General features: G+C 48.2%; 2 protein-coding genes across 2 annotated transcripts; one reads left to right on the plus strand and one right to left on the minus strand.

The window, feature by feature from the left end:
• Positions 1-73: 73 nt before the first annotated feature.
• On the minus strand, positions 74-23391 carry LOC144120795 (organic cation transporter protein-like). Its single transcript, XM_077653500.1, has 11 exons — positions 23127-23391; positions 21554-21644; positions 20301-20540; positions 7744-7940; positions 6424-6675; positions 5316-5450; positions 4581-4681; positions 4267-4384; positions 4096-4168; positions 2650-2937; positions 74-593 (listed from the first exon to the last, which is right to left on the minus strand). The coding sequence occupies exons 1-11, from the start codon at positions 23384-23386 to the stop codon at positions 204-206; spliced, it is 2145 nt and encodes a 714-aa protein (XP_077509626.1). The 5' UTR covers positions 23387-23391; the 3' UTR covers positions 74-203.
• On the plus strand, positions 8371-15378 carry LOC144120790 (uncharacterized). Its single transcript, XM_077653496.1, has 3 exons — positions 8371-9288; positions 10028-10216; positions 10838-15378. The coding sequence occupies exons 1-3, from the start codon at positions 8934-8936 to the stop codon at positions 11227-11229; spliced, it is 936 nt and encodes a 311-aa protein (XP_077509622.1). The 5' UTR covers positions 8371-8933; the 3' UTR covers positions 11230-15378.
• Positions 23392-26176: the final 2785 nt, after the last annotated feature.

The following is a 26176-nucleotide window of genomic DNA, read 5'->3' on the forward strand; positions in this document are numbered from 1 at the left end:
CAAAAACCAAGCTTAATATCATGGCTCAATGCATACTGCAACTAAGCATGCAGTTGTTCATATAGACGCTGATGTGTCCTCCTCGCTGATGCATACGTTGAATAACAGTCCAAGCGCATCGCGGTCGTTGAGTTTTTTAGACGAGATAAAACTTCGAATGCTCGTGGTCGTTCGTCTTACGTAACTGAGCGCTACTAAAAGCTTCAGAAGGCTGTTTCGCTTATGAAGGTCCCTTGGGATGGCTTCTTCTGTGTGATGCCAAACACCTGCATGTCATGGTGCTGCTGCGCCCTCTGCTGTGGCCCCCTGAAGCTAAGCACACCCATCTCCCAAGCACGGTTCAGCTCGTCCTCCAAGTCGGTCAACCTCGACTCATTGCCGTCCGACTCGTTGCCGTCACCGGAGGACACAGAGTTGGTGCGCGTCGGCATCTTACTGGACGGTGGCATCTCCCGAACCCGGCAAGACTGGAAGTACACGCTTCCCTTTTCCGGATAGACCATCTGTGCGACGAAACCGTTTCGCGGCGTGCCGCTCGAGTCCATGGAATCCAGCGGTTGCTTGCAGGACGTTTCGGATCTGGTCCGTGTGCTCTGCGAGCAAGTACATAGTTGGGATAATGTTACAACGTGAATACAAGTGAAAAAAACAAGATTACGACACTCAATGAAGCGACATTTCAGCTTAGCTGTTGAAGTATTTGGACCATAAGTGATCGGAGACACAACTTGCAATGCCGAACGGCTAAGCTGATACTGTGATCGGGCCGCTCTTTTCGCAGCAGTCACCGCAGAAGAGCAGCGCGACACAGCTCTCGCCGGCTGGTCTATCCTCTTCTGCTTTCCTCCTCGTCCTCCCGCCATACTCTCCCCCTTCGCTTTCCTCCTAGCGCTCTCTTTGCTATGGCCGTGCTTTCATCCTTCTCCCGGCTTTCTCGTGCTCTCAGACCCGTTCTCTCTCCTATCCCTTTAATCCCCGCCATATCCCTGCGCACCGAAGGTGACGTCTTCAAGGAGCCAGTAGCATGTACGGTGCAGCTTTCCCAGTTTCACTGAATAATAAATAGTGGCTTCTCTCCCGCCGTACCTTCATCCGTCGCTTTGTTCGTCGTTCGCTTTGCCGGTTACAAAGACGACAAGGGACGCCGCTCAAACCGGGTGCGGGCAGGCCTATGATCTGCGTGTTCTAAAAAATCAAAGCCGCTCCAGACCGGCGTCGGCCAGTGGATGTGCCGCTACACTGAAGCCACGAGTTCCACTCATGGCCAGTTATTCGAGACAGCGCCCAGCCATTCCCGCTGCTGCCTATGTTTGGCAGCCACTCGGTCATTCACGTTATTTCTTATGTCACGGATGATGTCCGCGCACTATTTGTGAACGTTCGAAGCCATGTGCCATGTTGTGGCCGCCAAAGAAGCTAGAAGCGCTTGTCCTCAATTCCTGGTAAACATGACGATCTCATAGTAGGAAAACATTGAGGGAGGGCCCTCATGGCTATATAATGCAGTATTCTCAGAAAGACTGAGAACTGCGAAAACTTCGGTTATGTCCCTGTGTTTAAGCGGGATAATTTTCTGCATGTAAAGTTCGCAAGTCCATAAAATACACAAATTTTCAGACGATGGCCAACAAAGCCCGTCACATCTTATGTTTAATACCTCAAGCAATTCCCAAGTGCAGTGGCATTCGACGAACTAAATAAAAAAAAACTACTCGTCAGCGCCTAAGATGTAATATGGCTACAGTTGTTTATTTGATAGCCATTTATCGGACACTAGTTTCTCAAGTGATAGCTGACAACGGCTAATCTGCCCGGTGGCTCAAAAAAGCAGCGGACAACAAACCTTAATGGACCATATATGTTTTTCAAATCAAGCTTAGTGACTTCACGGTTGGCTTTGAGCTCTTTATCGCTCAGTGAGGTAGCTGAATGTGAAATTAGACGTTCAGGCCTCCTCGCTGGCGCAGGCCGCAAACGCAGCTCTACGTGAGGCCAAAGATGAATTAATGCTGGTATAATTGGAAAAAAATTGGCGTCTGACTATTGTGCTAATAATACGGCTGAGTAAAATGAGCGATACATTTACCTTTTTCTTCATTGCCCTGGTACTTTCTTTTTATTGTACGTACAGCCATGGACAAAAGATTGCGGGATGCGGATTCGCGAGAAAAAAATAATTTCTGCGTCGCCTCGCTAGCCAGTCAGACGGTTTTCTTCTAGCAGATGGAGACCGCCTGTCTCGTCCCTCTTCTATGCATTTCATTCACGTGCTGTGCCTAACAGCGCCCTAATAACTTTTTTTTCCGCGAATACGCATCCCGTAGACTTTTGTCCATGACTGTACAAAATGGAAAAGTCACGACAGAGGTCCTTCGCATATCGCCTCAGCATAGAATGGGTTTATTTATGTGAAGTGACGAGGCTAAGAAAGAGAAATGAAAACTTCGCACCTGCATCCCATCTCGGTGTCTCCCTTACCCCGCTTTTCCCGTGCTCATGTCCATGGTGTCTCACTCCTTTTGCATCTAGACTACTCGCATTAGATTTTCGAATGCACCGATTACTTTTTTTTTCTATTGCAATCATTCCAATGATTCTCATTCGGAAGGGATTCCGTTGTGCAAAAGAAAGGCAGCGAAGGAGGCTCACGCGCAGACTGCTCTGCTTGGCTTGGCGCTTGAGCTTGGCGGCGGTGAGCGCGGCCGCCCCCTCATCAGCCAGGGCGAGGGCCGAGGCGTCGGTGCCCAGTCGGCTGCCAGGGGGCGAGTACGAGCCGCGGCGTCGCGCCTTGGCCGGCCGCTTGGCCTCGTCGGCGGCCTCGGCACAGGGCGGCAGTGGCCGCCTCCACGAGTCCGGAAACACGAGGCTGAGACCGGCCGCGGTCAGAACCAGCACGCCGCAACCGGCCATGGGCAAGTAGAAGGGCAGCAGGCCGCCCTGCGCGACCAGCAGCGAAGGGGCGGGGCACCGGTCGGTGAGTCACGAACTACACTCTAAACAAGAAGTAGTCTATATGTGCGAAAAGGGATTATGCAGTATTCTAGAGCACTTCCTTTTTAGGAACAGATCATGCTATCCACGGCCGGAGGTAGATTTCTATCACTAAAACTATGGAATACGTGTGGTTATCGGCGGAAGCAGAATTTGGTCACAAAGCTTGGTAATTTCGTTTAAACCGGACAGAGAGAAAACGATGGCTTCCATCCATTCGGGCAGTTAAACTTTGTTCTGAATCGGAAACATCGTAAAAATTAGTTTCAGCTATTTTTACATTTACCCGCCACGGTAGCTCAGTGGTTAGGGCGCTCGGCTACTGATCCGGAGTTCCCGGGTTCCAACCCGACCGCGGCGGCAGCGTCTTTATGGAGGCGAAACAAAAGGCGCCCGTGTGCTGTGCGATGTCAGTGCACGTTAAAGATCCCCAGGCGGTCGAAATTATTCCGGAGCCCTCCACTACGGCATCTCTCTCTTCCTTTTTTTATTTCACTCCCTCCTTTATCCCTTCCCTTGCGGCGCGGTTCAGGTGTCCAACGATATATGAGACAGATACTGCGCCGTTTCCTTTCCACAAAGACCAATTATTATTATTAGCTATTTTTACAGAACAATGGACGCATATCGTGACAATCCTTCCTCGTCCACTCTGCACACTAAACAAATTCTCACCCTTAAGGGTGCAAATCAGCTGTCCCCAGACGAACACCCTTTTGGGGGCTAAAAAGGGTGCAGATATCAGCACCTCTCAGGAAGAGTGCACAACATGAAAGTTTAGAGGGCGCGCATCAGACCAAGGCTTTTCATGGGTGGATCAATGTGGAGCACCCTTCCAACATGCATTCGTAGAGGTGTTATGGAAAAATGGTACCCTTTAATGAGGGTGCACCATTACATCCTCTAAAGTATCATTAAGTGCACCCTTCCTTAAGTGTGCTGATCTCTGCACCCTTTTTTAGCACCGAACAATTGGAAAAGGGTGTTCGTCTGGGGACAGCTGATTTAAACCCTAAAGCGTGAGAAATTGTTTAGTGTGTGCCTTGGCCTTTCAACCTTTCTACGTGCAGCAGGCCCGTGTGCACGCTCGGAGGCTTTCATTACCAATGTCGACAAGGTGGGTGCCAGGACTTCAGCCGCGCTGCCCACAGCCACGCAGAGACCCAGGCCAAGGGCTCTGCAGCGAGAATGGGGAAGGCGCTTAGTTATACTGCGCCATAGCACAACACTGTCGCGGACCTTAGCATTTTATTCTCCAATACACTGTATACGCACCTCGTACCCGTCGGCAATGACTTGGCGACGTCAAACAGCATCGTTGACTTCGCCGCGACCACTGCGGTCCAGCCGAACAGTGCGCACAGCCCAGACAGGAACAGGTCCACCGTTAGAGCTTCACGAGATGGAGAGAGAAAATATACAGCTACCATGGGACGAGCAGAACACATGGAAAGGCGCACATGAAAGGCACGACCATGCTTGTGTCGCCCCACTTCTGTGCTTTTGTGAGCCGGTCCATTTGTTCAGCCGACCCCCACCCCCCCGTTAGGGCAGCTATATCCTCTGCGATCGGACGATGACTGACTCACCCTGGTCGCTGGCCGCGCGCCTGTGCTCGAAGAAGGAGGCGACCACGAACAGGCTCCCGCCGAGCGCCAGCAGCAGCGTCTGGATGCGCAGGGTGCCCAGGCTACGTCCCGGGTTGGACCACAGTGGACAGCATTGTTAGGACAGGGAAAGAAACCTCGACGAAACGAATCTCGCCGGACCATTGAAATGGCTTGACGACTCAAAATTTTGAATGATCGAAAACAAACAAAAAGGAACTAGGACGCAAGAATCAAGAATAGATGCATGCTTGCCTATAGGCTAAACCCACCAGTGGCTGCAGGAACGAGGACCATGACTGCCCCAGAGCAGTTTTGCCGAGATATTGTTTTGAAGCAACATTAGATACATTATTATGCGTTACTCGGACCGCTTAGGATGGCACAATGTTGTCTCAATACGCAGCGACATGTTATGATAGCTTTGGGCGTTAAACCTTGAATTCAATGCATTTTTTATAGTAAAAGACCGAAATCAGGTCCAGAAATCCGCCTCAGACAGTTGACGCGTGTCACCTACGTGTATGTCACGCACTCTACACGCGTAAGAGGACACAAGAGACTCCTCGAGTTTTGTAGCTTCTACCAGGCGACGGACCAGATGGTGGGTATCGAATCGCTTCCGCAAGTCTATGTCTAATGAGAAACGATTCGAATAGAACGATGTTCGCGCCTTCTACAAGAGGACATGGTTTGGCGGACTCGTGGTACACTTACCGTCCGGCCAGCACAAAAACGAGCAGGATCACTCCGACGGCAAGGAATCCTCGCGTGAAGAGGTCGGCCGCCCTGTTTCCGGTTAGTGTCGCAATCTCTGACACACGTATGGACAGGAACAGGGACACCACGGCCCTGCACACACAGCGAGAGAAAAAAGGTTGTTCCACTGTCCGTATACATTGCACTGCGCCGTTGTTGTCTTGTTCATGTGAGCCAGTCAATCGAGTGTGCTTAAGTCCACTGAACATTATTTCCACGTGTGGATGACTGCTTTGCACCTTGGCACGTCGCATCGCAATCAACGGCGAAGAGAACACAGTCCTTAGCAAGGGCAGTATTCACTTACTGTCACCAGTGATTTCAGCATCTTCAACACCCCCATCGCCAGTGCACAGACACAGCCTTGCTCCTAAACTCTTAGGGCACGCATGGGGATGATACTTGATGAAATACAGTGCAGAAGATAGGATGAATGTCGAGGACAAAGCAGGCGATCCTGTCTACCTTCTTGTTTTTAGCGTTGTCACGTACGCTACACAAACAGGCCCATACTACAGTGCAATTTCGTTACTTGGAACTCGCTTAATTCGAACTTTCGGTTTATTCGAACTGGCGTTTTGGTTAAATCGAACTAAACGTAATTCGACAAAATTTTTTGTCCCTATCTCGAATTCAAATTTTGGGAATTCGACAGGCCCCGCCGCGGTGGCTCAGTGGTTAGGGCGCTCGACTACTGATCCGGAGTTCCCGGGTTCGAACCCGACCGCGGCGGCTGCGTTTTTATGGAGGAAAAACGCTAAGGCGCCCGTGTGCTGTGCGATGTCAGTGCACGTTAAAGATCCCCAGGTGGTCGAAATTATTCCGGAGCCCTATTCTTCCTTTCTTTCACTCCCTCCTTTATCCCTTCCCTTACGGCGCGGTTCAGGTGTCCAAAGGTATATGAGACAGATACTGCGCCATTTCCTTTCCCCAAAAACCAATTATTAATATTATTCGACAGCACTACCCTTCTTAAAGGGGAGGGGGGGGGGGGGGCATTTTCACGACATGACCCAAACTTTACACGGCACTTTGTCAAGAAGGAAAGGGAGTACGCGTCACTCACCAGAGGTACAGGTGGGTGAGCAGGTACCTCCGTATCTGCTTGTACAGGAAGAGCTGGCTGAGGGCGGTGCAGCCGTAGACGTCACCCTGCTGCAGCGACGACCTCTGGGAGCAGGAGGCGTACTGCAGAAGCAGCTTGGCGACGCCAGCGGGCAGTCCCACTCGGCCCAGCTGCGCCATGCGCCGCAGCGTCGCGTCGGCCGCCACCAGTTGACCGCGCATCAGCAGGTGAGGCAGCGAGTGCGGCACCAGCCTGAATGAGGGATGGGGGAAGGGGGGGGGGGGGGCGCGAAGGAACGCGACCGTCATAGCGGGTCTACACTTGAATGGTGTGGAGGCAACCGCTCAAGAACATAGGAACGAAAAGAAAGAATGATCAGAGGCACGCTACGACTAGTGTGTCTGTATCCATTCCTTTTCTATTCGTCCTTATAGGTTCCGAACGCACCGATACTGCTGCTTACAAGGACATGCTGATGTACTGCCTCACAGCCCGACGCTACGGTTATAAATAGGGGGCACTCGCGGTCACCGCAGGGTGAAGTATTTTGGTTTGATTTGACTTGAAAAAAAAAAGAGTTCTAGTGACTTTACCAGAGACGGGTCGGTGCTATCGCCTGCTACTGAGGGCTATTCGCTTATCGTGCCATTCCATGTAGAGCTGTATAGGCTGTCCATATTGAACTACTGTATTTGCAAGCAAATGTAGTGCACACTTGAGCTTGTCAAACTATACGAGAAGCTTGTGCAGCTTGGAGAAGCACCCAGTTGAGGCGGCATGTACGTCATCACAGCACACACTTATCGTGACGTTACCAGCTTCTAGATGGCGCTTCATACATTTTCACGCCCTTTTTATAAGTACTCGTGAGTTGTTAACCAATTGCCGCCTTGTGCGTTGAAATGAGAAAATATATATAGAAAGTTTTGCTAGCATCTGTTTTTAGGGGCCGGGCTCCCGCTCGGCACCCTCATCCGGGGGGTAGCTCCGGCACGCACATATTGCGGTGTTTTAAAAACAAAGTGGCTTTGAAATGAGATTCCATGTTTGAATATTCTGTACACCGATAAAGAACACCGATGGACTGGTACAGACACTACCATCCCTCTCCCACCACATAAATGCAGTCACTCCGAGGCTCACTTGGGTGACGCGACCATAAATGGTTGCATGCCGCTGAAGTCAGCGCAAAGAGAACGAATGGACAGAAACGACTGACACTGGAGTGTCCGGCGCTGACTTCCTCGGCTGTGGTACTACAGGTACAGCACTCCCTTCACTGCATTCCTCAAGTATATATGTACGGAACACGGCCCTGACCAGAGGAAGGCGAGGGAGACGAGCTGCGGTGCGGCCAGCGCAAGCTGCACGTATCGCCAGGAGGAGATGAGCGAGGAGAGCGCGGCCAGCAGCACGTAGCCGGCCGCCGAGGCCACGGCCAGCGTGCAGGCGCCCTGCACGTGGAACGGCGTCGGCAGGGCCTCCAGCATCAGCACGAACGACACCAGCTGGCTGCCCTGCACCAGGGGGGGGGGGGGGGGGGGAATGGTAGGGTTCTAACGCAGTTCAGCCGGGTAGGACGTAACACCGCCCCCAAGGCAAGGAGCAGCTACGGAAGGCCTCCGTCGCTGGCGCTCCGTCAAGGTAAAGGCTTCACACATACCATCGGGTTTTTCAGTTTTGCTAGCGAAGTAATGCTTTCGCACTAAAGCATTTATTGAGAGCGTAAAAGTTGGTTGGGGTGGCTGAGTGGTTATGGCGCTCGGCTGCTGGCCCGAAAGACGCGGGCTCGATCCCGACCGCGGCGGCCGAATTTCGATGGAGGCGAAATTCTAGAGGCCCGTGTGCAGTGCGATGCCGGTGCACGTTAAAGAACTCCAGGTGGTCGAAATTTCCGGAGCCCTTCACTACGGCGTCCCTCATAGCCTGACCCCCGTATTCACAAACAACCCTCCACTCGACGCTGCGCCTCCACTCCTGGGAGTGGAGGAGAGCGCTCATCCTCGGCCCGAGGAGCAGTCGCGCTTCTTGAACACACCTCGGACATTCCTCCATCGAGGAGCTGGCCGAGTTGCCCTCCTCCACTCCAGTGCTTTCGAGGACGAGAAAGAAACTGCTGGTGTTGAGAGTATTGTAAATTCCTGCAAACAGAACACCACCTAATTGATAATATAGAAATCCTTTTGTCTATTTTAGCGGTAAACTGCAAGGTAAAAACAAATAAACTGCATATTTTTTGTTTTTCTATAAAAAAAACGTGTACTTTTAGAAGAAATAACCAGTTTTCTTTACCTGTCTGGCAACTGCAGCAGTCGCAGCTGCCCGGCGCGGCATTTTTGTTACGATCCCTCTTCCCTTTTTCCCCTTGCTCGCCGCGTGTTGCTCGTCTGTTGTGCTCCCGACTCGCTTCGTGCAGCTTTGTTCCAGTGTTTTTGCTTGCGCGTGTTCGACTGTTCGTGTGTGTTTAGGTGTTTTTGTATCTGCCCTTCCTTTTTTTTTTTGCGTGCACAATGTTCGACCATGATGAGGTATCGGACTTCGATACGACACCGTCGGCATCTGCTTCAGACGCTTCCCAGCGCGCCAAGAAACGGCCCGCAGTTCCGCGGTTCATTTTCACCGCAGATGAACGCGTCGTGTTAAGAAACATAATGGCGAAGTATCGGGACGTTGTCGAAAACAAGCGAACAGACAACACCTCGAAAAAGGCAAAGGACGAAGCCTGGGCTCAACTTTGCGAAGAGTATAATAGCTTGGCCGGCACACGCACTGTGTGTGTAGCACAGTTAAGGAAACTGTGGGACAATATGAAGTGCCGCTGGAAGAAGAAGAAGTCCGAAGAAAATAGGGAAATCTTTCGGACAGGTGAGCGAAACAGTTTTACATTCAAAAACTGTCCCATACATTTTCCTGCATGTTCGCACGTTTCATCTCCAGGCATCATCTTAATCCTAACAATTTGACGTTATTTCTTACTAATGCGAAAAAATTATATGGTTACGTCACCTCAGCAAAACGTGTCCGCAAATTCTGTCCGCGCGATTATGTCGTTCTGTGGAGATAAATATGCAAAAGTTTGAGTTAGGCAGTGTGCAAGTAGATCTTGAAATGGGAAAAGTTTTTTGATTAATTGTAATTAGTTAATTAAGTTGAAATAATGAAAATAAATGCTGTCTTTGAAGCAGGTTTTGTGTGACTGATTCGATGAAAAACGATGTAAATGCACGAGAAAGCTTTAGTATAAAAAACTGAAGTTAAAAAATGAAAACAAGTAATAAAAAACAAAAAGAAAAATTAACTGAAATAAAAACAATTTCTAGTAACGAAAACAAAATAACAAGTTAAAATAACGTAGGGAGAAAGAGAGGAAAGGGAAAGGCTTTCGAATTTCCGCTCATAAGCAGATGTATGTGCAATCTTCTAATTTTTCTTAATGTGAAAAATCTTCGAACTACTTTTGAACAATACATTGCTGGTTTGTGCTGTTCTGGTTAGCTTTTTTTTTTTCAAGCATTGCATGCTGCGTACAAAATACACCTCACTTCAGTGTGTTTCACTGCACGGATGGTGCTGTGGGAGATGCACAATTAAGAATTTTGTGCAGGTGGTGGTACTCTCGAATGCCGGCCAATGAGTCCGGCTACGGAACTGGTTGGCGCAGTTGCTGACCATATGGCAACAAGACTGCCAAACCCATTTGACAGTGACGGAGCCCACGTCGGCGAGGCAGTGCTGTCCCTGCCACCTGCTGCACTATTAGAGGCCATGGTAAACGGCAACGAAACAAGCCAAGGTGACTTTTCCAGTAAATAAGGCTGCCCTCTTTAAATACTAGTTACAACTGTCACGGTTAGTTTTCCTCGTGCATCAAGTCCAAAACCTGCGCCTGGGCTGAGAAAGACTTTGTCGGGGAGGGCTATGGATTAATTTCACCTGCAAGGCATTCTTTAGCGCCCGCATTACATGCCGCATGCCGCATTACACGGGCATTTACACATCTCGCACCTATCGATATGTGGCCGCAGCATCCCTGATTCAATCCGCAACTGGTGCTCAGCGATCGAGCGGCACTGCAGCAGACGTTAGTTATTTTCTGCTCGTTGTATGTGCATGTGCTCAAGCAAGCGGGGCCACATATTTATTAGTACTTCTTGACGGGCTCCTACTGGGTCCATTTTTCATGACGTCACATATATGTTGATAAGTTTATTTTTAGATGTCTACAATAGTCGTGACCATGTAAAGGATGTTTTTGGTTCTCTGTTATGGTCTGAATAGCCTCTATTCATGGTCTTATTTGTTCTTTGCGTGTCATATCACAGCAGTCTGTATGTAAGCATAAGAGTCCACCAATTTTGTCACAGCATTGCAGAGTTCTCATGAAGGCATTGTATGTATGCATATGTTTTTGCAGATGATGTTCCTGCACAGTCACCATTGCTGAACAGCCGGGTCATAAACGAGGATGAACTTCCTGTTCAGGAAGAGTGCCTCAACGCAAGCAGACGAACAGTGGTCGTGCCAAATCAGAGCTCATCTGAAGGCATCCCACCAACACAAACTGCTCGCACGAGGGCAGGTGGCCCCCGTGTTGCTGCGGTAGAGCGGACGCTGGCTCCTGAACTAGCTGCCAGAATTACGGCCATTGAAGCTGAGGAGCGGCGCAAGGAAGAGCTGCACCAACTCGATGTGCAACTCCGCAGGAGCCAGCTGGCCGAGCAGCGGCTAAAAGTCAAAATGCAGCGCAAGCTGCTTTCTCTCGACATTCAAATTCGGAAAAAGCAGTTAGAAGCAATGCAGCGCTAAATGGAAAAATAAAATTTAGTTGTACATATTTGTCTGGGAACACTTCTGTGTATAATTACAAACACTGTCGTCATTTTGATGCAGTCGTACAGTATATGCTCATTCCTTCAGTTTCTTAAAAACAATGTTCTTTATTTAACACACTGCACATGTATAAACAGCACAAAGAAATATAATATGGAAAAGATCAATCAGTAAAAAAGGGAGGTAGCCTAAAAGCGGCCAAAAGGAAATCCGTCGTTGGCCGAAATTGGAGAGTGCCATAGTCGTTCACAAGGAAATTGACAAAATACTAGTTGTGAAGGGTGTCACGCAGGGAGACACGTCTCCAGTACTACTTGCCACGTGCTTCCAGGATATTTACAGAGAACTAGAGAGGAAGCAACTGTAGATGAAATTTAATGGCGAATGCCTCAATAATCTGAGATTTTCTAAAAATATTTCACTGCTAAGTAGCTAAGGACAAACTTCCAAGCATGATCGAAGACAAGCAAAGGAAGCAGAACGGTGGTTGTAAAAATAATATTGACATCTCCAGTAATGTTAACACTCGGAACGGAACAGCCCACGAGAGGCAGCAAAGCATTGAAAGTTGTAAGGTAAATGCATCTATTTAGAGCATAGTGACCACAGATCCGCACCACACGTGTAAACTAACTAGGATAATAAGAATGATGGTGCAGCGCATTTGGCAGGCACTCTCCAGCCATGAATGGCAGTTTACTAGTATTCTTCAACAGCCATATCTTGTGGGGCAAAGCCTATAACCTATTTATTTATTTATGAATACTGTCAACCCTCATTTGAGGGTCATTACAGGGAGGGAAAGTGAACAGAAAAAAAAATGCATGTATAACCATGAATGAACAAGCTTCTTTGAGCATACAATACAAGAGAGCATTGAAACGCAACACAGTTCACACCATTGTAGAACCACTTGCTATACAAAAAGTAATATTGGACAATCAGTTACGCGCCCATCTACAAGAATGTGGTCTTATTGAAGTTGATTTTCATTTCCCATTTCTCACACCAAAGTGCAAAAGCCTGCAGGTTTTGGTTAATGTTAATCTGATCTCCTTCACATGTGACAGGTGCATAAATGAGGCAATCATCCGCAAATAGTTTCAGTTTAACAGAATTTCCAACAGCACATACTACGTCATTGATATAAACTAGAAATAGCAATGGCCCCAGCACAGAACCCTGTGGTACACCAGAATACACATCCAAAAAGCGAGACTCACAATTGTCAACACGTACCGCCTGTTTGCGTTTCGCCAAGTACGCTTCTATCCATCTAAGGATGTCTCCATTAATGCCAGCCCTTCGCACTTTCAGGAGTAATTTGTCATGAGGAACCTTATCAAAGGCTTTTTCAAAATCTACACAAATAACATCAATCTGTCCCCGGTCATCTATAGCTTTAGAAAGGTCATGTATTGTCTCAATTAACTGTGTCACCGTTGAAAACCCTCGACGGAAGCCATGCTGACATTCAGAAAGTAGTCCGTTTGTTTCCAAAAAAATGATATGTTTCGCAATAACATGTTCCATTACCTTACAGCAGATTGAAGTAAGTGACACAGGCCGATAGTTGTTCATAAGTGTACGATTGCCACTTTTAAATACGGGTATAACAATGGCAGTGCGCCAGTCTTGTGGCAGATAATGAGTTACGAGTGATTTTCGGAATATAATTACCAAGTAGAAGGACATCCATTCAGCATACCGTCTCAAGAAGCATGTAGGTATTCCATCCGGGCCGATAGCTTTTTTTTCGTCCAATTGTATCAGCTGCTGAAACACGCCGCTCTGAGTAAAGCTGATAGCATCGATAGACGTTTCACGAGAATGTGCTTCGTCGTGTGCGTCGCTTTGGCTCGTGTTTCTTGCGAATACAGATTGGAAATATTTATTGAAGTGGTCGGCCATATTCGTTTTATCTGCAATAAGTTCGGCTCCCACTGTCACCTGCTTTACTCTTTCCTTTCTTTTATCAAGATAGCGCCAAAATTTCTCTGGAGAATTTCGCAGAAAACCACTAAGAGTGTGATTGAAAAATCTTTCTTTTGCAGCCGATAGCAACATTTTTATTTTTTGACGTAAAACCTGTATGTCGTTGAAGTCGGCCTTCTTTCTACGCAATCTTTTCAACTTCCGTTTCGCGTGAATGATATCCCTGGTGACCCATGGGTTGCGCTGCTTTGTTTTCTTAACTCTAGTTGGAACGTACCGGTCGACACAAGTACTGATGATAACTTTAAGACGCTGCCATAAACATTCAACTGATGCATTTTCAGAGGCACTTTCAAATTCATCAAAACAAGTTTCCAGGTAATCCAGGATAGATGTATCATCGGCCTTCCCGTACTCTGATTTCTACTCGAACCATAGGTTCCGCGGGAACGTTTGCAGAAGTAAGCACTGTCACGAAAATAATTTTGTGATCAGATATTCCATCGGTGACATTTGTTTCAATATCTCCTACATTATTTGAGAGGAACACCAAGTCTAGTAATGACTGTGACTGAGGCGATATCCGTGTAGGTTGTCCAACTACTTGTCTCAAATTGTAAAAGAAAGCAATATCCAGCAATTTTTCAGCGCTAGAAATTTCTGTATGCCTAGGCGTAGTCAATCCCCAATCAATATGTGGCAAGTTGAAATCTCCAGTCATTACCAGGCGGGTGCTCCTAGTTACATGACTGAAAAGAAACTCATTTAACTTATCTAGAAAATCGGATGAAGTATTCGGTGGCCTGTAAATTGCTCCTATGACGTACGCAGCACCAGAAAACATAATTTTACACCACACTGACTCCGGCATTTCGCTCGTAATCGTGGAAACTGAGAGCGATGACTTCACAATAATGGCCACACCACCCCCACGGGAATCTCGATCCCATCTGAGCATTGTGTAGCCAGGAGGAACAATGCAATCAGAAGAAACATCACTGTTGAGCCATGTTTCCGTTATGCAAACGACATGCGGGTCCTCTGAGAGCAATAAAAATTCCAATTCTGTGACCTTGTTAAGAATGCTGCGAGCATTCAGCAGAACTATCCTGAGCTATGAATTACTTTCACTTCTGGAAGGTGATCCATTATGGCTGTTATCTGTTGTCTCCGATTCGTTGTGGGTGTTTCGAGCACCCTTACGTTGGGTCCGGCAGAGCAAACGCTCGTTTCGAGTGTTGTCCCAAGAGTACAGACGGTCATCTATCTTCAGTTTATCGTGAACCAGCGATACCTTTTGTCCGTTAGATCGTTCGACAGCAGCAGACTGCCACAAATTCTTCCGAACTTGTACAATATCTTTTGCGTAGTCATTGCTGACGCTAACAGAGGTGCCTTTAAGTTTGTGGCAGTTTTTAAGAACGCTGTCTTTTTCCCTGGAATCATAGAATTTCATAATTACTGGTCTAGTAGCTCCTGTTTTCTTTCTTCCTAGACGATGAATTCTTTCGACTGAAGTAACCTGAACACCAAGATCCTTGTGGAAAATATTGTCTACAACCGCTTTTCTCAGATCTAACTCTGACTCAGTGGCTTGTTCAGGGAGCCCAAAAACTAAAAGAGTGTTACGCCGGCCGCGGCTTTCAAATTCCACTAACTTTTTAGCTTGCTCTTTGATGATAGACTCAAGGTTATCAATTCTTGTGCTCATTTCCTTGAATGCCGCTAGAAAGTCCAATAACCCTTCCGTCCTTGCATTCAGCTCACCGATTTCGTCTTGAATAGCTTTCAATTTGCGATCCGTGTCTGCCTGATTCTTTATAATCATCTGCAAGTATTCCTCTGTTGTAGGCCCCGGATTCTCCTCAATATCGCCCGACGTCAACAGCAACAACAACACTGTCCAGAAATCACTCAAAATTGCGCGACACCTGCGAGGGGGGCCGATACAGTGCAGAACTACAAAAAGGAAAATGATAAATGTAGCGGTTAAAGTGCAGAATGAATGAGGGAATAAATGAGAGTTGGTGACATCCTAGATGGAATCAAGAAGAAATGGGCATGGGCAGGGCATGTAATGTGAATTCAAGATGAATGTTGGGCCATTGGTAACAGAATGGATCCCAAAAGAAGGCAAGCATAGGAGAAGGCGGCAGAAAGTAGGTGGGCTATTGCTATAAGAAATAGAAAAAAGAAATAGGCAAAAACAATGCGAATACCATAAAAGTAACGGTTCTTTAACACTAGAAAAGTATTGTACACATTTGCCGAGAAGGTAATTAGGACACCTAACGGAATGATCTGGCTATAAGCCCCACCCGAACATGAGAGCCATTCACTGTGTTGGCAGAAGGCTGCGGTGGCACATGGAGCTGCTGGGGTTGCACGCTGGGCCGTGGCTGCTGGATAACGGGGAGGGCCACAGCAGATGGCTCCGGGTCCTTCCGTAGAACAGCGAGGTTGTGAAGGGCGCCGCAGGCAGTTATTATAACTGCTGAGCGCTCAGGGCGGTTTTGGAGGCCCATATCTAAGCATGGAAAGCGGCGCTTCCAAACTCCAAAAGCCCTCTCCACACTGTTTCGGGTTTTGATGTGGGCCGCCTGATACCTGCGTGAAAGACGAGCAGTTTGAAGTAAAAACTTGTATAGCTGTGCTAAACTGAAGAGCACAGCAGTCTGCGCATTACATTCTCAGTGGCCCCATTGCAGCTACTAATGAAGCTTTAATTACATTTGCACTCCTCGGGAAGTATTAAGTCATCTTCAGGGGCCTTGTCCGTCAACCGGTGGCAAATGTATTAAGTCTGAATGTTGAATTTGTGTTGAATTTGATTAGAAAAATGGGAAAAGCATGGGAAAATTAAGTGTTTCGGTAACAAAAAAAATGGAGGATCCACTCTTTGATGTAAAGAGTTTACAGAGCAGAACAGCAGCAAAAGGAGATGACATTCGTACATTTGTGTTGCCTTCAATCAAAGAAACTATGATGCATAAGTTCCCTCTTGTACTTACCTGCCCTCTGGGGTATTTGGTGGGTTGGCATCTGCCAGAGGTGTCATTAAAAATGACATGCAGGGATAACCTGCGTCTCCCAGTAGCAACCCGGGAACTCTCTTCGTCTCGTAGAGGACTCGTGCACGGCTGTTATCAAAAATTCTGCTGTCATGGACTGATCCAGGCCAGCCGACGACCAAGTCGTAAAATTCCAGTCTTGGCCCCGTTATTGCCTGAGGATAAAATATTATGTCTCTGTCATGAAGATATTCTCAGGAAATGAATATAAATTTTTGTGGCTACATGTCAAATCACTGTACTCTTCAGCAATTAATATCTATTAATATAGCTTAGGTTCTATGTTTTACAAGCAACAAGAGCCAGAAAAATTAGCACATTCATTAAAACGGCGCAAATTGTTTGCTTGCAATGCAAGTGAAAATTTGGTGCTTCATGTAACAGGAACGCTAGGTAACATACATGGTATTTATTAATTTTTACCCTCAAGGTCATGCAGGCATTTCAGAAGGGTGCAGGCAGAAAGAAATGTAAAACAAGCAACGTGAAAAACAAATGACTCCTCCTACATATACAATGTTAGCTAAGAAATAGAGAACAAATTTATTAGTGGATACAGAAGTGTGCAAGCCAAAATATTGAGGCATAACTAAAATATTGTACAAAAATATCCCTCCATCACTGATAAATTGATAGCACAAGTCGTGATGCAGCGCAGGTTCAAAGCACAGCAAGAGATCGATTATCTTTTTTTGCTCAATGTTTACATGAACATTATTTGAATAAGACGACAGCTATGATGGGCAATGTGAAGGAAAGCGGCCCTTATGTTTGTTCTAAATATCAACACGCGTTAATATGATATAATGTCACCTAGATCGCGATAAAGTTTTGCACAAAGAAAAATGGGCTCACCTGCACATTGATCGAAAAGTAACCTTTTCGGTTGCGGAATACTTCTCCGAGTTGACCGCCAGGAGACTTGATTCGGATGTGGGTGCAGTCTATGCACCCAGTCACCCCAGGGAAACGGCCAAGGCGGTAGAAGGCCGTCGTATCCGCTTGGAACTCGGCCGCTGTAGCAGGGAACTTCACAGTTCGCGGGAACAGATGTGCCGCGATCAGCGTTGATATTCGTTCCACTGCACGGCACACCGTCGGTTGCGAAACATTTATCAAGTCACCGGTGACGACTTGGAATGTTCCACTTCCATAAAATCGCAGCGCAACGGCCAGCTGAAGCATCGGTGGCAGCGGGTGACCGCGATTGCTGACGCTCTCTTCCATGGGCAGGCACTTCAGGAGCTCTCGCACGGTGTCCTTCGTAAACCGGTACCGGGATAAAAACTCCCCATCGCTGAAATGCTCCAGCGGGTTTATTCTATCCCGCAAAGCCCGCCGTGGCACAACTGCAGCTTCGCTATCGTCGGCGCCATCGTGAAACAGTTCGTCCACACGTAGCACATGTTCGGCGAACTCGGCGAGCGAGCCGGCAGCCATCTTGACACTGTTGAGGGGGGACGCTTCGGCCGAGGAGGCGTTCAAGGTAGCAACAGCGCCACCTCGAGATTTTGGAGGAAAGCGTGGAGGAGCTCCTCCGTTCGAGGGCCGGTAGGAGTGGAGGAGGGTTTAAGAAGCACGAAACCGGCTTCGAGGAGCAACTCGAGTGAAATTTCAAGTGGAGGTCTGTTTAAGAATACGGGGGTGAGAGTCGCTTTGGGGAAGTTAAACGCCCCTAAACCAAAAGTTGGATGGTCTCAGCGCGGTGGTTTCGGTTAGTTGGCGCACGCGCGCAGCCATCTGCATTCCAGGCGGCGCCTGGCGGCGACGTCACGGGCACCTCCCCCCTTGGAGACGACGCGGCGACCCAACGCAGCCGGCCGCCTCCTGCCCAACGCAGCAGGCCGCCTCCTCATCGGCGACACCCCCCTCTCCCACCCGGCGGCCGCGGCGGCTGAACGCGCGCGGCCGGAACATTTGACTTGTAAATAGTGTATATATGCCCTCACCCCTATCTCTTTCCTGCTATCCCCTCACCTCTTTTGTTTCACTTCTTCAAACTGCCTGCTATCCTATATTTCCGCTACCCCAGCTCAGGTGCCGCCGTTTAGTGATGGCAGATGCCGGGGTGAGCAAACATCTTTTACCTTCCTTTTTGTTATTTTAAATAAATAATCACTATATATATATGGTCTCAGCCCGTGAGCCCGATGACCTTAAGCGCTGCTCGTTCCATTTCCGCCAGGCTTTTTTGAACAGCGAAATCCTCGCTGTGCAGGGTGGCCTCCCAAAGCTCATAGGTTGTATCAAGTGTTTCTTCTGAGTTTAAGTTCGTTTTGCATAGCCACGTCATGTGAAAGATTCAACTATTCATGAAAAATATTCTGCTCAACTATATAACCCATGCAGGAAGGATTGATTGGCAGCCTCCTGTCTCGAGAATGCCGTGAATGAGGATTGATTACAGCCTACTCTCGATAATTTAAACTCAAAGGGGGCCGAAAATTCGTCCTAATTAAGTGGAACTAGAATACAAGTGGATACTTCTTAATGTTCTTAGATGTTTAAGGGACCAAATAGAATAAAGAAAATTGAAGGGAGCAGTTCGAATAAACCAGAAGTTTCAATTGAGCGAATTAGAATTAGCACGATTTCGCGAATGGAACGACGGCAGCCAGAATTTTTTTTTAACAAAATCTCGCCACGATGTACGGTTTACAGTTGACCTGTAATGTTCAGCTGCTATTTCTTTTTTATTCTTGCCTTTCACACTTTACGCCACGATTATTAGACCAAGCGCTCCTTCAAGGCAAACAAAAATGTATTATGTTCGCAGTCACGCGTCACGCAACACGTCGCAGCAGCGGCCTGCATGCAGTACTGAGTGAACGAGATAAAAATTGCTCACGTCAGATTTGAATCGCAGAGCGTTTCCACGATTTGCGCACTAGACGACGTTGTTAAATACTACCTCCGGTTGCTGCGACTGAACTCAAATCAATCAAGTCAAAGTTCACACCCGAAAAATTTCAGACGGAGGGGAGCTGCAAGAAAAGCTGCCCCCGGGCAGCTTGACTGACTCGCGGCACCGCAGCATTCACAAACGCACAGAAAAGAAGAAAACCCGCTTATTTAGAACCTAATATTACAAAACAATAAGACCTATCATAACTGAACAACTACCAGGGAAAACAAACTTTTAATCTTAAATCCAATATTGCAAAACACACCGAAACGCAAAAGAAAGCTTTCAAGGATCATCAGCTATACATCCACTGATATGCTATAACAATGTCATATTCAATAAAAGACTAATCACTCGTCTCAGTGTTGCCTCTGCATGCGTAGGCGAAAGTAAGATACCATTGTGAATAGCTCTCTAGCACTGTTAGAAGCATGTATGAGCGTACTTTGAACTTGCGCACTGTCCTGTGTTTCCTTTGAACTGTCATATGTATTTTTCTTTGTGCTACCATAAGGCGGATTTCGATACAAAGGTTTGCCGATGACAGTTGAAAGCATATCGTGCTGAAAAAATTACAGCATTGCGGCTGCGTTTTTATGGAGGCAAAACGCTAAGGCGCCCGTGTGCTGTGCGATGTCAGTGCACGTTAAAGATCCCCAGGTGGTCGAAATTATTCCGGAGCCCTCCACTACGGCACCTCTTTCTTCCTTTCTTCTTTCATTCCCTCCTTTATCCCTTCCCTTACGACGCGGTTCAGGTGTCCGCCGAGACGTAAGACAGAGATACTGCGCCATTTCCTTCCCCAAAAACCAATTATTATTATTATTAATATTATTATTATTATTATTATTATTATTATTAAGTCTGCTTAACAGCGGAAATGCGAAAGCCTGTCCCTTTCCTCTTTGTCTCCCTCCATTTTTTTTATATTGTGACGTCATCAGGTGACGTCCACGTGTTCTTGACAGAACGACCTAATCGTGCGGACAAGTTTTGCGGACACGAAACACGGTACACAGCCCAGTAATGCTTTCGCATTAATAACTCGGAATTGTACGCAGAACAAACAGGGGTACTCAGCTGGTTGCTACCCGAGGCTTATATCTCAACACATTTGATCACCTCAGTGAGCTCACCGCAGAGCAGGCAGCCTGTAGGGCGTAGATGAGTGCGAAGGCCAGGAAGCAAGGGACGAAGAGCAGGGCCACCGCCGAAGACACTTGCAGGGCCTGCGCCACGAGCAGCGTTGTCCTGCGGCCTCCGGACACGCGGTCTGCGCACGCGCAGAATACGAGCGCACCCAGAGCGGACGACGCCGGCCTCAGGTAGAGCCTGACCAGGTCGGCCAGCCAGGAACGGTCGCACACCAGGTCCCACTGCGTGCCAACACATCCGGCTAGGAGTGTCACGCTAACAGGGGCAGGAATCAAGAAGTTGATAGAACGATGAAAACTTTTTTCATTAGTTATTATTACATCTTACTACAGGCAAGCCGATAAAACTTTTTGCGGTGGCTTTTTGATGACCGGGGTCGCAGCAGGAACTCGTCATTCCACCACAAGAGCGGAAGTAAAAAAATAGTGCGCTTTCTTTTGATAGGAGCGGAACGAATCTTGAGATAAATCGGCCAACAGTTTAGACCGGGAATGTCGTCAGGGAAATTCTGCAGTGGGGTTATTATGAGCGTAGCGTGAAGTATCACGTCGGTGCCAGTGTAATCAAAAGACGTGGTTATACGCAAGTCAGAAGCACTGATTAGGCGGCTTACGGGCAACGGCTGAACGCAGCAAGGGTAGTAGGTTGCCGCTTCATTTATTCGCAGCTCACGTTCACGCTGAACAACAAAACAGTGGCAACAAAGTTGCAGCACACCAGGATAGAGGTATCCGTTGATGCAAGGACACCCGCAGTTTCCTGTATGCCGAGGTGGAAGTTACTGATAGTGCTGCCTAAAACTGCATATCTGTTCCTGCAGATGAGTCGCCGAAAGGTCACATGTCTTGCTTAGCAACACTGGACTAGCGTTGCATCGCTAAGGACTCTCGACTTGTGTCTGTTCGCTCAGACCCAGATATTCAAGCACAAAGCGTGCTTTTTTTTGTTCATTAAGAAAGCACGCAAACATCAATGTGAAAAAAAAAATGTGTATAATGCTGAAAACGAAAAGAACTGACACCGTTACAGTAACCGCATGGTTTAACATTAGTGATATTGCGGAGTTCTGCGGAAAGATACTTCCACTGTGACTCCCGCCTGGCATGGACCTCCAGAATCATCTGAACATCGTTGTCACAGCTGGATGAGACACGACTTGCTCGTGGACTAACATTCGCTACACTCCACAACGGTTTCCACCTGCCAGGCTGCATCTGGTGACTGGTGGTCGTACCTCGCTGACGACGCTGTCTGTCCTGTCTACAGCCAGGTACTCGTAGCCCCCCGTGCAGGGCTGCGTGCCAGCCCTGTGATTGGTTGGATCGCTGCAAGCAACGAACAGCAAGAGTTAGAAACGAGGCCACGTTCTCGTCACAACAGTCATTAATCCTTGTTAACGCCGTTCATCCGGCCAGCACAGTACAATCGCGCTCAGTATAACCTGCAGAAGAACCGACAACTGAGCTTGTTGGTGAATCTTTAAGCCGTGGTAAAAACAGCGCAGCGACGACAGACACAGAGAAGACAGAAGAAGACGGACAAGCGCTGACTAACAACTAAAGTTTATTGGAAAAAACACAGGTATTAATACACTCCTAAAACAACCAGGGAACACGCCCCTCTTAACATCCTTTTAATCGTGCGAATCTAGATACTTAATCTCACATTCGTGAAGAAGCACTGACGGTGTGCTGACGCATGCATCACCATTCGCGTGGATGCGATACGCCTCACACAGTTCCCTTGTCAATTTATCCCTGTGCCTGCAAACAACTTTTGTCTCATGGAAAAGAGGGTTGCACATTTTTTTGTCGGGGGAACCTGGGATATTATTCAGGGGGCAATCTCTAAAATGTAATGCAAGGTTGGACGATGGGGGGCCATTTAACGAGGTATGATGCTGACGAAGACGGGTGTTCCCACATTTTCCCGTTTGGCCACCTGCAACACCAAAGGATGGTCGGAGTCTACTTCACGAAGCAGTGTGAGGCGTGCGCGCTGCAGAAGATATAATGCATAGACATAGTTGTCAGTCGAAAAAGTAGTGTTCGCTAAAGCGTCCTGCCTATTGTTCTTGACGTTAATTGTGTATCGCGGCATATTAAAATATGCATCAAACCACAGTTTGGCCGCCGCAGGTGCATTACATATCTTGCTGAGAGCGCCTGCATAGATATGAAAAAGCTGTAACTCAGCTTCCCTCGAAGTTGAGCCTTAATCTGTGCTGTCTTCTGTGCCATTGATTACCGACTGCTTGACTGCGTATTGCGGCGCCGCCGTAGACACTCACCTATCGTCAGCAAGCTGGCTGGGCTCTTGCGTCCCCCAGGGTGTGTATTCTTCCGAATATACATTGCTAAAGAAACCAGGAATAAGCAGACTAAACATGACCTCAGCGCTGCATGCAGTGATCGAACCTAAATCTTCTTCTGGGTCCCTGTATTTTGTCACAATTCATTCACTCATTCATTTTCCCCTTCATGACTGTCAACCGCCTATGACGTCACGGTTGAAGGCCAGCAAGCAGCGTCCTTTTTCGGCTCTGGTAATAAGGCGGGCTTTAGGTGAAAGAACCAGGCAAATGAATGAAATGGGAAAACAATCCTTGCAAAATATGGCTTCTGGTTAACCACACCGCATTTCCTTCCTTCGGTCTCTCTTTTCCACCGATCCCCATGACATCGCAACCAGCGCCCAGTGCACCAGAAGACTGCCTCAGCACACTTGGGGCCCAACACACTATGACTGTGCAGAAACAGAGAGGGGGAGAGGGGGAGTCAGTACCGCCTCCTCGGCCTTGCAGTTACCGGTAGAGCAGGCAGGGGTGGTATCTCCGCTCGTTTCCCTCGAGCACAACGGGCCAGAGGTCGCTGCCTCCGAGCGTGGCGTTGGGCCTGGCACGGCAGCGGTGCCTAACGGGCCGGGCCAGCTGCGCGGCGCCCAGCAGGTTGAGCGCACACTGGCTCTGTAGCACGGCCAGCAGGAACAGCACCAGCCACTGGAACCGGCCCGGCCGCCCCAGCAGAAGCAGGCACTGGTCCGAGGGCGACAGCACCGTACCCGCCATGTGCAGCCCTGTGGCTCAACACGCGTAGGGCCACCTGTATACGTACAGGTAAGGGCAATGTGAAGAGGAACTCATAATGAGCATTCTTCCAACGATCATGAACTTCGTGGCTCCAAGCGTTTATGTTCATTTTACAGCGAGAGCTGTTTATAGGAGGCTCTCCGTGAAACAGCACGCCGAGCGGCGTCGCACCCGCAGACACTACCTAGCATGTCGTACACCAGGGGCGCTGCGTTTAGCCCAAGTTGGCTGCGTCACTACGGGATGGCGCTGCAATCATCGCGTCAGAGACCGCGAAGCGCAGATGTAGCGAGTGCGAGAGGGAGGCATGCATAGGCGAGCTTTCGCTGAGTTTAACGATTTAAGCAGCGATAGCGCAAACATTGCGGGGCGAGTGGAGTCAAGTCAGAGGATAAGGAGAAAGAAACAGAATAACGATGAGCGAAAGTTTCGCACACTGAAGGGTGTAATGCGCCATAACCTTCGTTTTCGGCATTTCTGACATATTTTCTGAATTCTGAAAGCTGATATGGATATTACTCACGGTGTGTTACACGCCTCTAAATAAATAAAGAGCCTAACAGTAAAACTTGGGGAACACAACGCAACTTAAGAATGAAATGCGATGGCATTAGATATCCTCGTTGTTGTTACTTTCGTGTTCCTTTGTCATTTTTTGTGCCTATTTCCGGGGTTGCTCTTGAGATAATCGTCAGTACTCAATTGGTCCACTTTGGTCACAGAGCTAAATCAGCAAGCGGAAGAAAAGCATTCTTCGCTACACTAGCCGAGGCTAAAAACTGGTTCTAACCAAATTTTCCAGGCATTTTTTTTTTGCTTCGCTATTTGCCTTCCCTTTCTTGCTTCTTTTTATTCCCTTCTTTCTTCCGTGGACAGGTTGCGATGATGTCATTAGGTTGGGCAGCCTCTCTACCAATGAACAGTTAATTCCCACCTGCGCGGCGGGTAGGTTGTTCACAGTTCGGTGAGCGGTTGCCACCTGCCCCGTGGGTAGCTTCTGATGACGTCACAAGGTCACGAGACGGAGGCGGGTTACACACCTCTAAATATAAATAAGGAGCCTACACCGCTGGTAATGCTAAAACCACTGAAACTCTATGTCAACTAAAAAAGCAAGAACTGCGTCGTATTGGATGCGAAAGGTTTGATGTTGGCTTCTTTTTGAAGGTGGTCAAACAACACTGTCATCCGTTGAAACACTGCAGATGTTCTGTCACGAACTGCGCGATGAGAGTGTTGCAGCACGAGAATGCTCACCCTCAAAAACAGCTCTCTTAGCAGTGCATAAAATCGCAGGAATCGGATGCGTAGTTATAGTACGAAGTTTTTCCGCACCCGCCTCAAAGCCCTGATCTGCCTTCTTCGAACTTCCACATGTTACGATATTTGAAAGGTAAGAAGAGAGGCCAACAATACGAGAAGCCAGAGGAGATCAATGCAGCAGTACAAGCGTGGAAAGGGAAAGGAGTTTTGCCGGAGAGGTATTTTCAATGTTTTCGGTCGGTAATAATAGTGCGTGTGGAGAAATCGGAACTATATGAAAAAGTTGATGAGTGTCCATAAACAGGGACAAAGTTTCGTTTTCAAAATGCACCTAATTATTTGTAAAAAGTTGTTGCTTATTACTTTCCGTAATACCCTCGTAGATAGCCGCAATATCAGAGAAAGAATATTATCCAGGAATTAAGCTGGCAAGCCCGCTAGTTTTAACCGCGACAAAATTTGCAACTGAGAATGCGCACGACACTTTCGCTTAAGGTACATCAGCTTGTATAGGTGTTAAATGGTATTAAATTAGAGAACGTGCAATTGGAACGTGCTTACTGGGAAATTAGCAGCAGTCAATTGAACATCCATTGAAATAAAGGACGCTTTAACAAAGTTGATTCCGTGCATAACCGGACGCTATCGTCAGTGCACCGGCGAGAAGAAATATCAAAAGCACACTTGCCATGTTTACGGCTCCCAATTTCCTACTCACCTCAGTAATTCATCGCCCACAAGACATGACGGGCGCCAATCCTGTCCGGCAGTTTTCACCACCGGTCACCTGTTGGTCCGCAGCGACTCCCCGAAGCGGCACAAAGTCGAGCTCCTCGTTTGCAACCCAAGCAACGATCCATGTGGAAAAGACGTTACAGGCGGGCTCTTCACCTCTTTTCCCCGCACTGACGCTTGGCCAGCTGATTTCAGAAGACTCATTCGCGGCCAGGAAATGAGAGCCCGTTTCTTTTTCTTTTTTCACTATGCAAGGCGAAAACAGATCCTCGACCTGCCTTTAAGAGGGGAAAGAGTCCACAACGCAGCCAAACTACCAACTTCCAACTTCGGTGGCTTTCTGCTTTCGGGTCGCTCTCTCTTTCAGTGTTTCGTCCCGACAATAGGCGGCGACCGGTAGACAACCATCTCGTCACGTGCGCGCGCAGCCTCGCTCGCCCAGTCACCACAGCACGTGTGGCTTGCCAACAAGACCGACGTGTCTGCGGCCAGCGGCCCCAGTCTGCGATTCAGCACCACAGCCAACTAGAACGGCTAGCCGGCGCCGGCCAATCAACGAGAGGAGTCGACGCAGCGGTGGCTTCAGCTCAACGCTGTTGTGGCAGTGGTGTATCTGCGCGTACCGTGCACTGACCTCCGGGGGCGTCACGGTCACACGCGGCTGGGGTTCCTCGGCCGTCGACGACCACGAGGACGCCACGCGCCCGCAGGTGCCTCCGCCCAGCAGCGTCTCGGGACGCTGGAGAAGAAAGGGCGAGACGACGGGCGTTC

Source organism: Amblyomma americanum, chromosome 2 (assembly GCF_052857255.1).
Source record: "Amblyomma americanum isolate KBUSLIRL-KWMA chromosome 2, ASM5285725v1, whole genome shotgun sequence".
NCBI classification, from domain to species: domain Eukaryota; kingdom Metazoa; phylum Arthropoda; class Arachnida; order Ixodida; family Ixodidae; genus Amblyomma; species Amblyomma americanum.

Excerpts from the sequence above, each read along its gene's own strand:
- LOC144120790 (XM_077653496.1), top strand. The coding sequence starts at position 8,934 with ATGTTCGACCATGATGAGGTATCGGACTTCGATACGACACCGTCGGCA. Across the intron at positions 9,289-10,027 it reads TAGGGAAATCTTTCGGACAG|GTGGTGGTACTCTCGAATGC; the intron begins GTGAGCGAAACA and ends AATTTTGTGCAG. Across the intron at positions 10,217-10,837 it reads CGGCAACGAAACAAGCCAAG|ATGATGTTCCTGCACAGTCA; the intron begins GTGACTTTTCCA and ends ATGTTTTTGCAG.
- LOC144120795 (XM_077653500.1), bottom strand. The coding sequence starts at position 23,386 with ATGGCGGGTACGGTGCTGTCGCCCTCGGACCAGTGCCTGCTTCTGCTG. Across the intron at positions 4,385-4,580 it reads GCGCGCGGCCAGCGACCAGG|CTCTAACGGTGGACCTGTTC; the intron begins GTGAGTCAGTCA and ends CATCTCGTGAAG. Across the intron at positions 2,938-4,095 it reads CACCCACCTTGTCGACATTG|GGCGGCCTGCTGCCCTTCTA; the intron begins GTAATGAAAGCC and ends CTGGTCGCGCAG.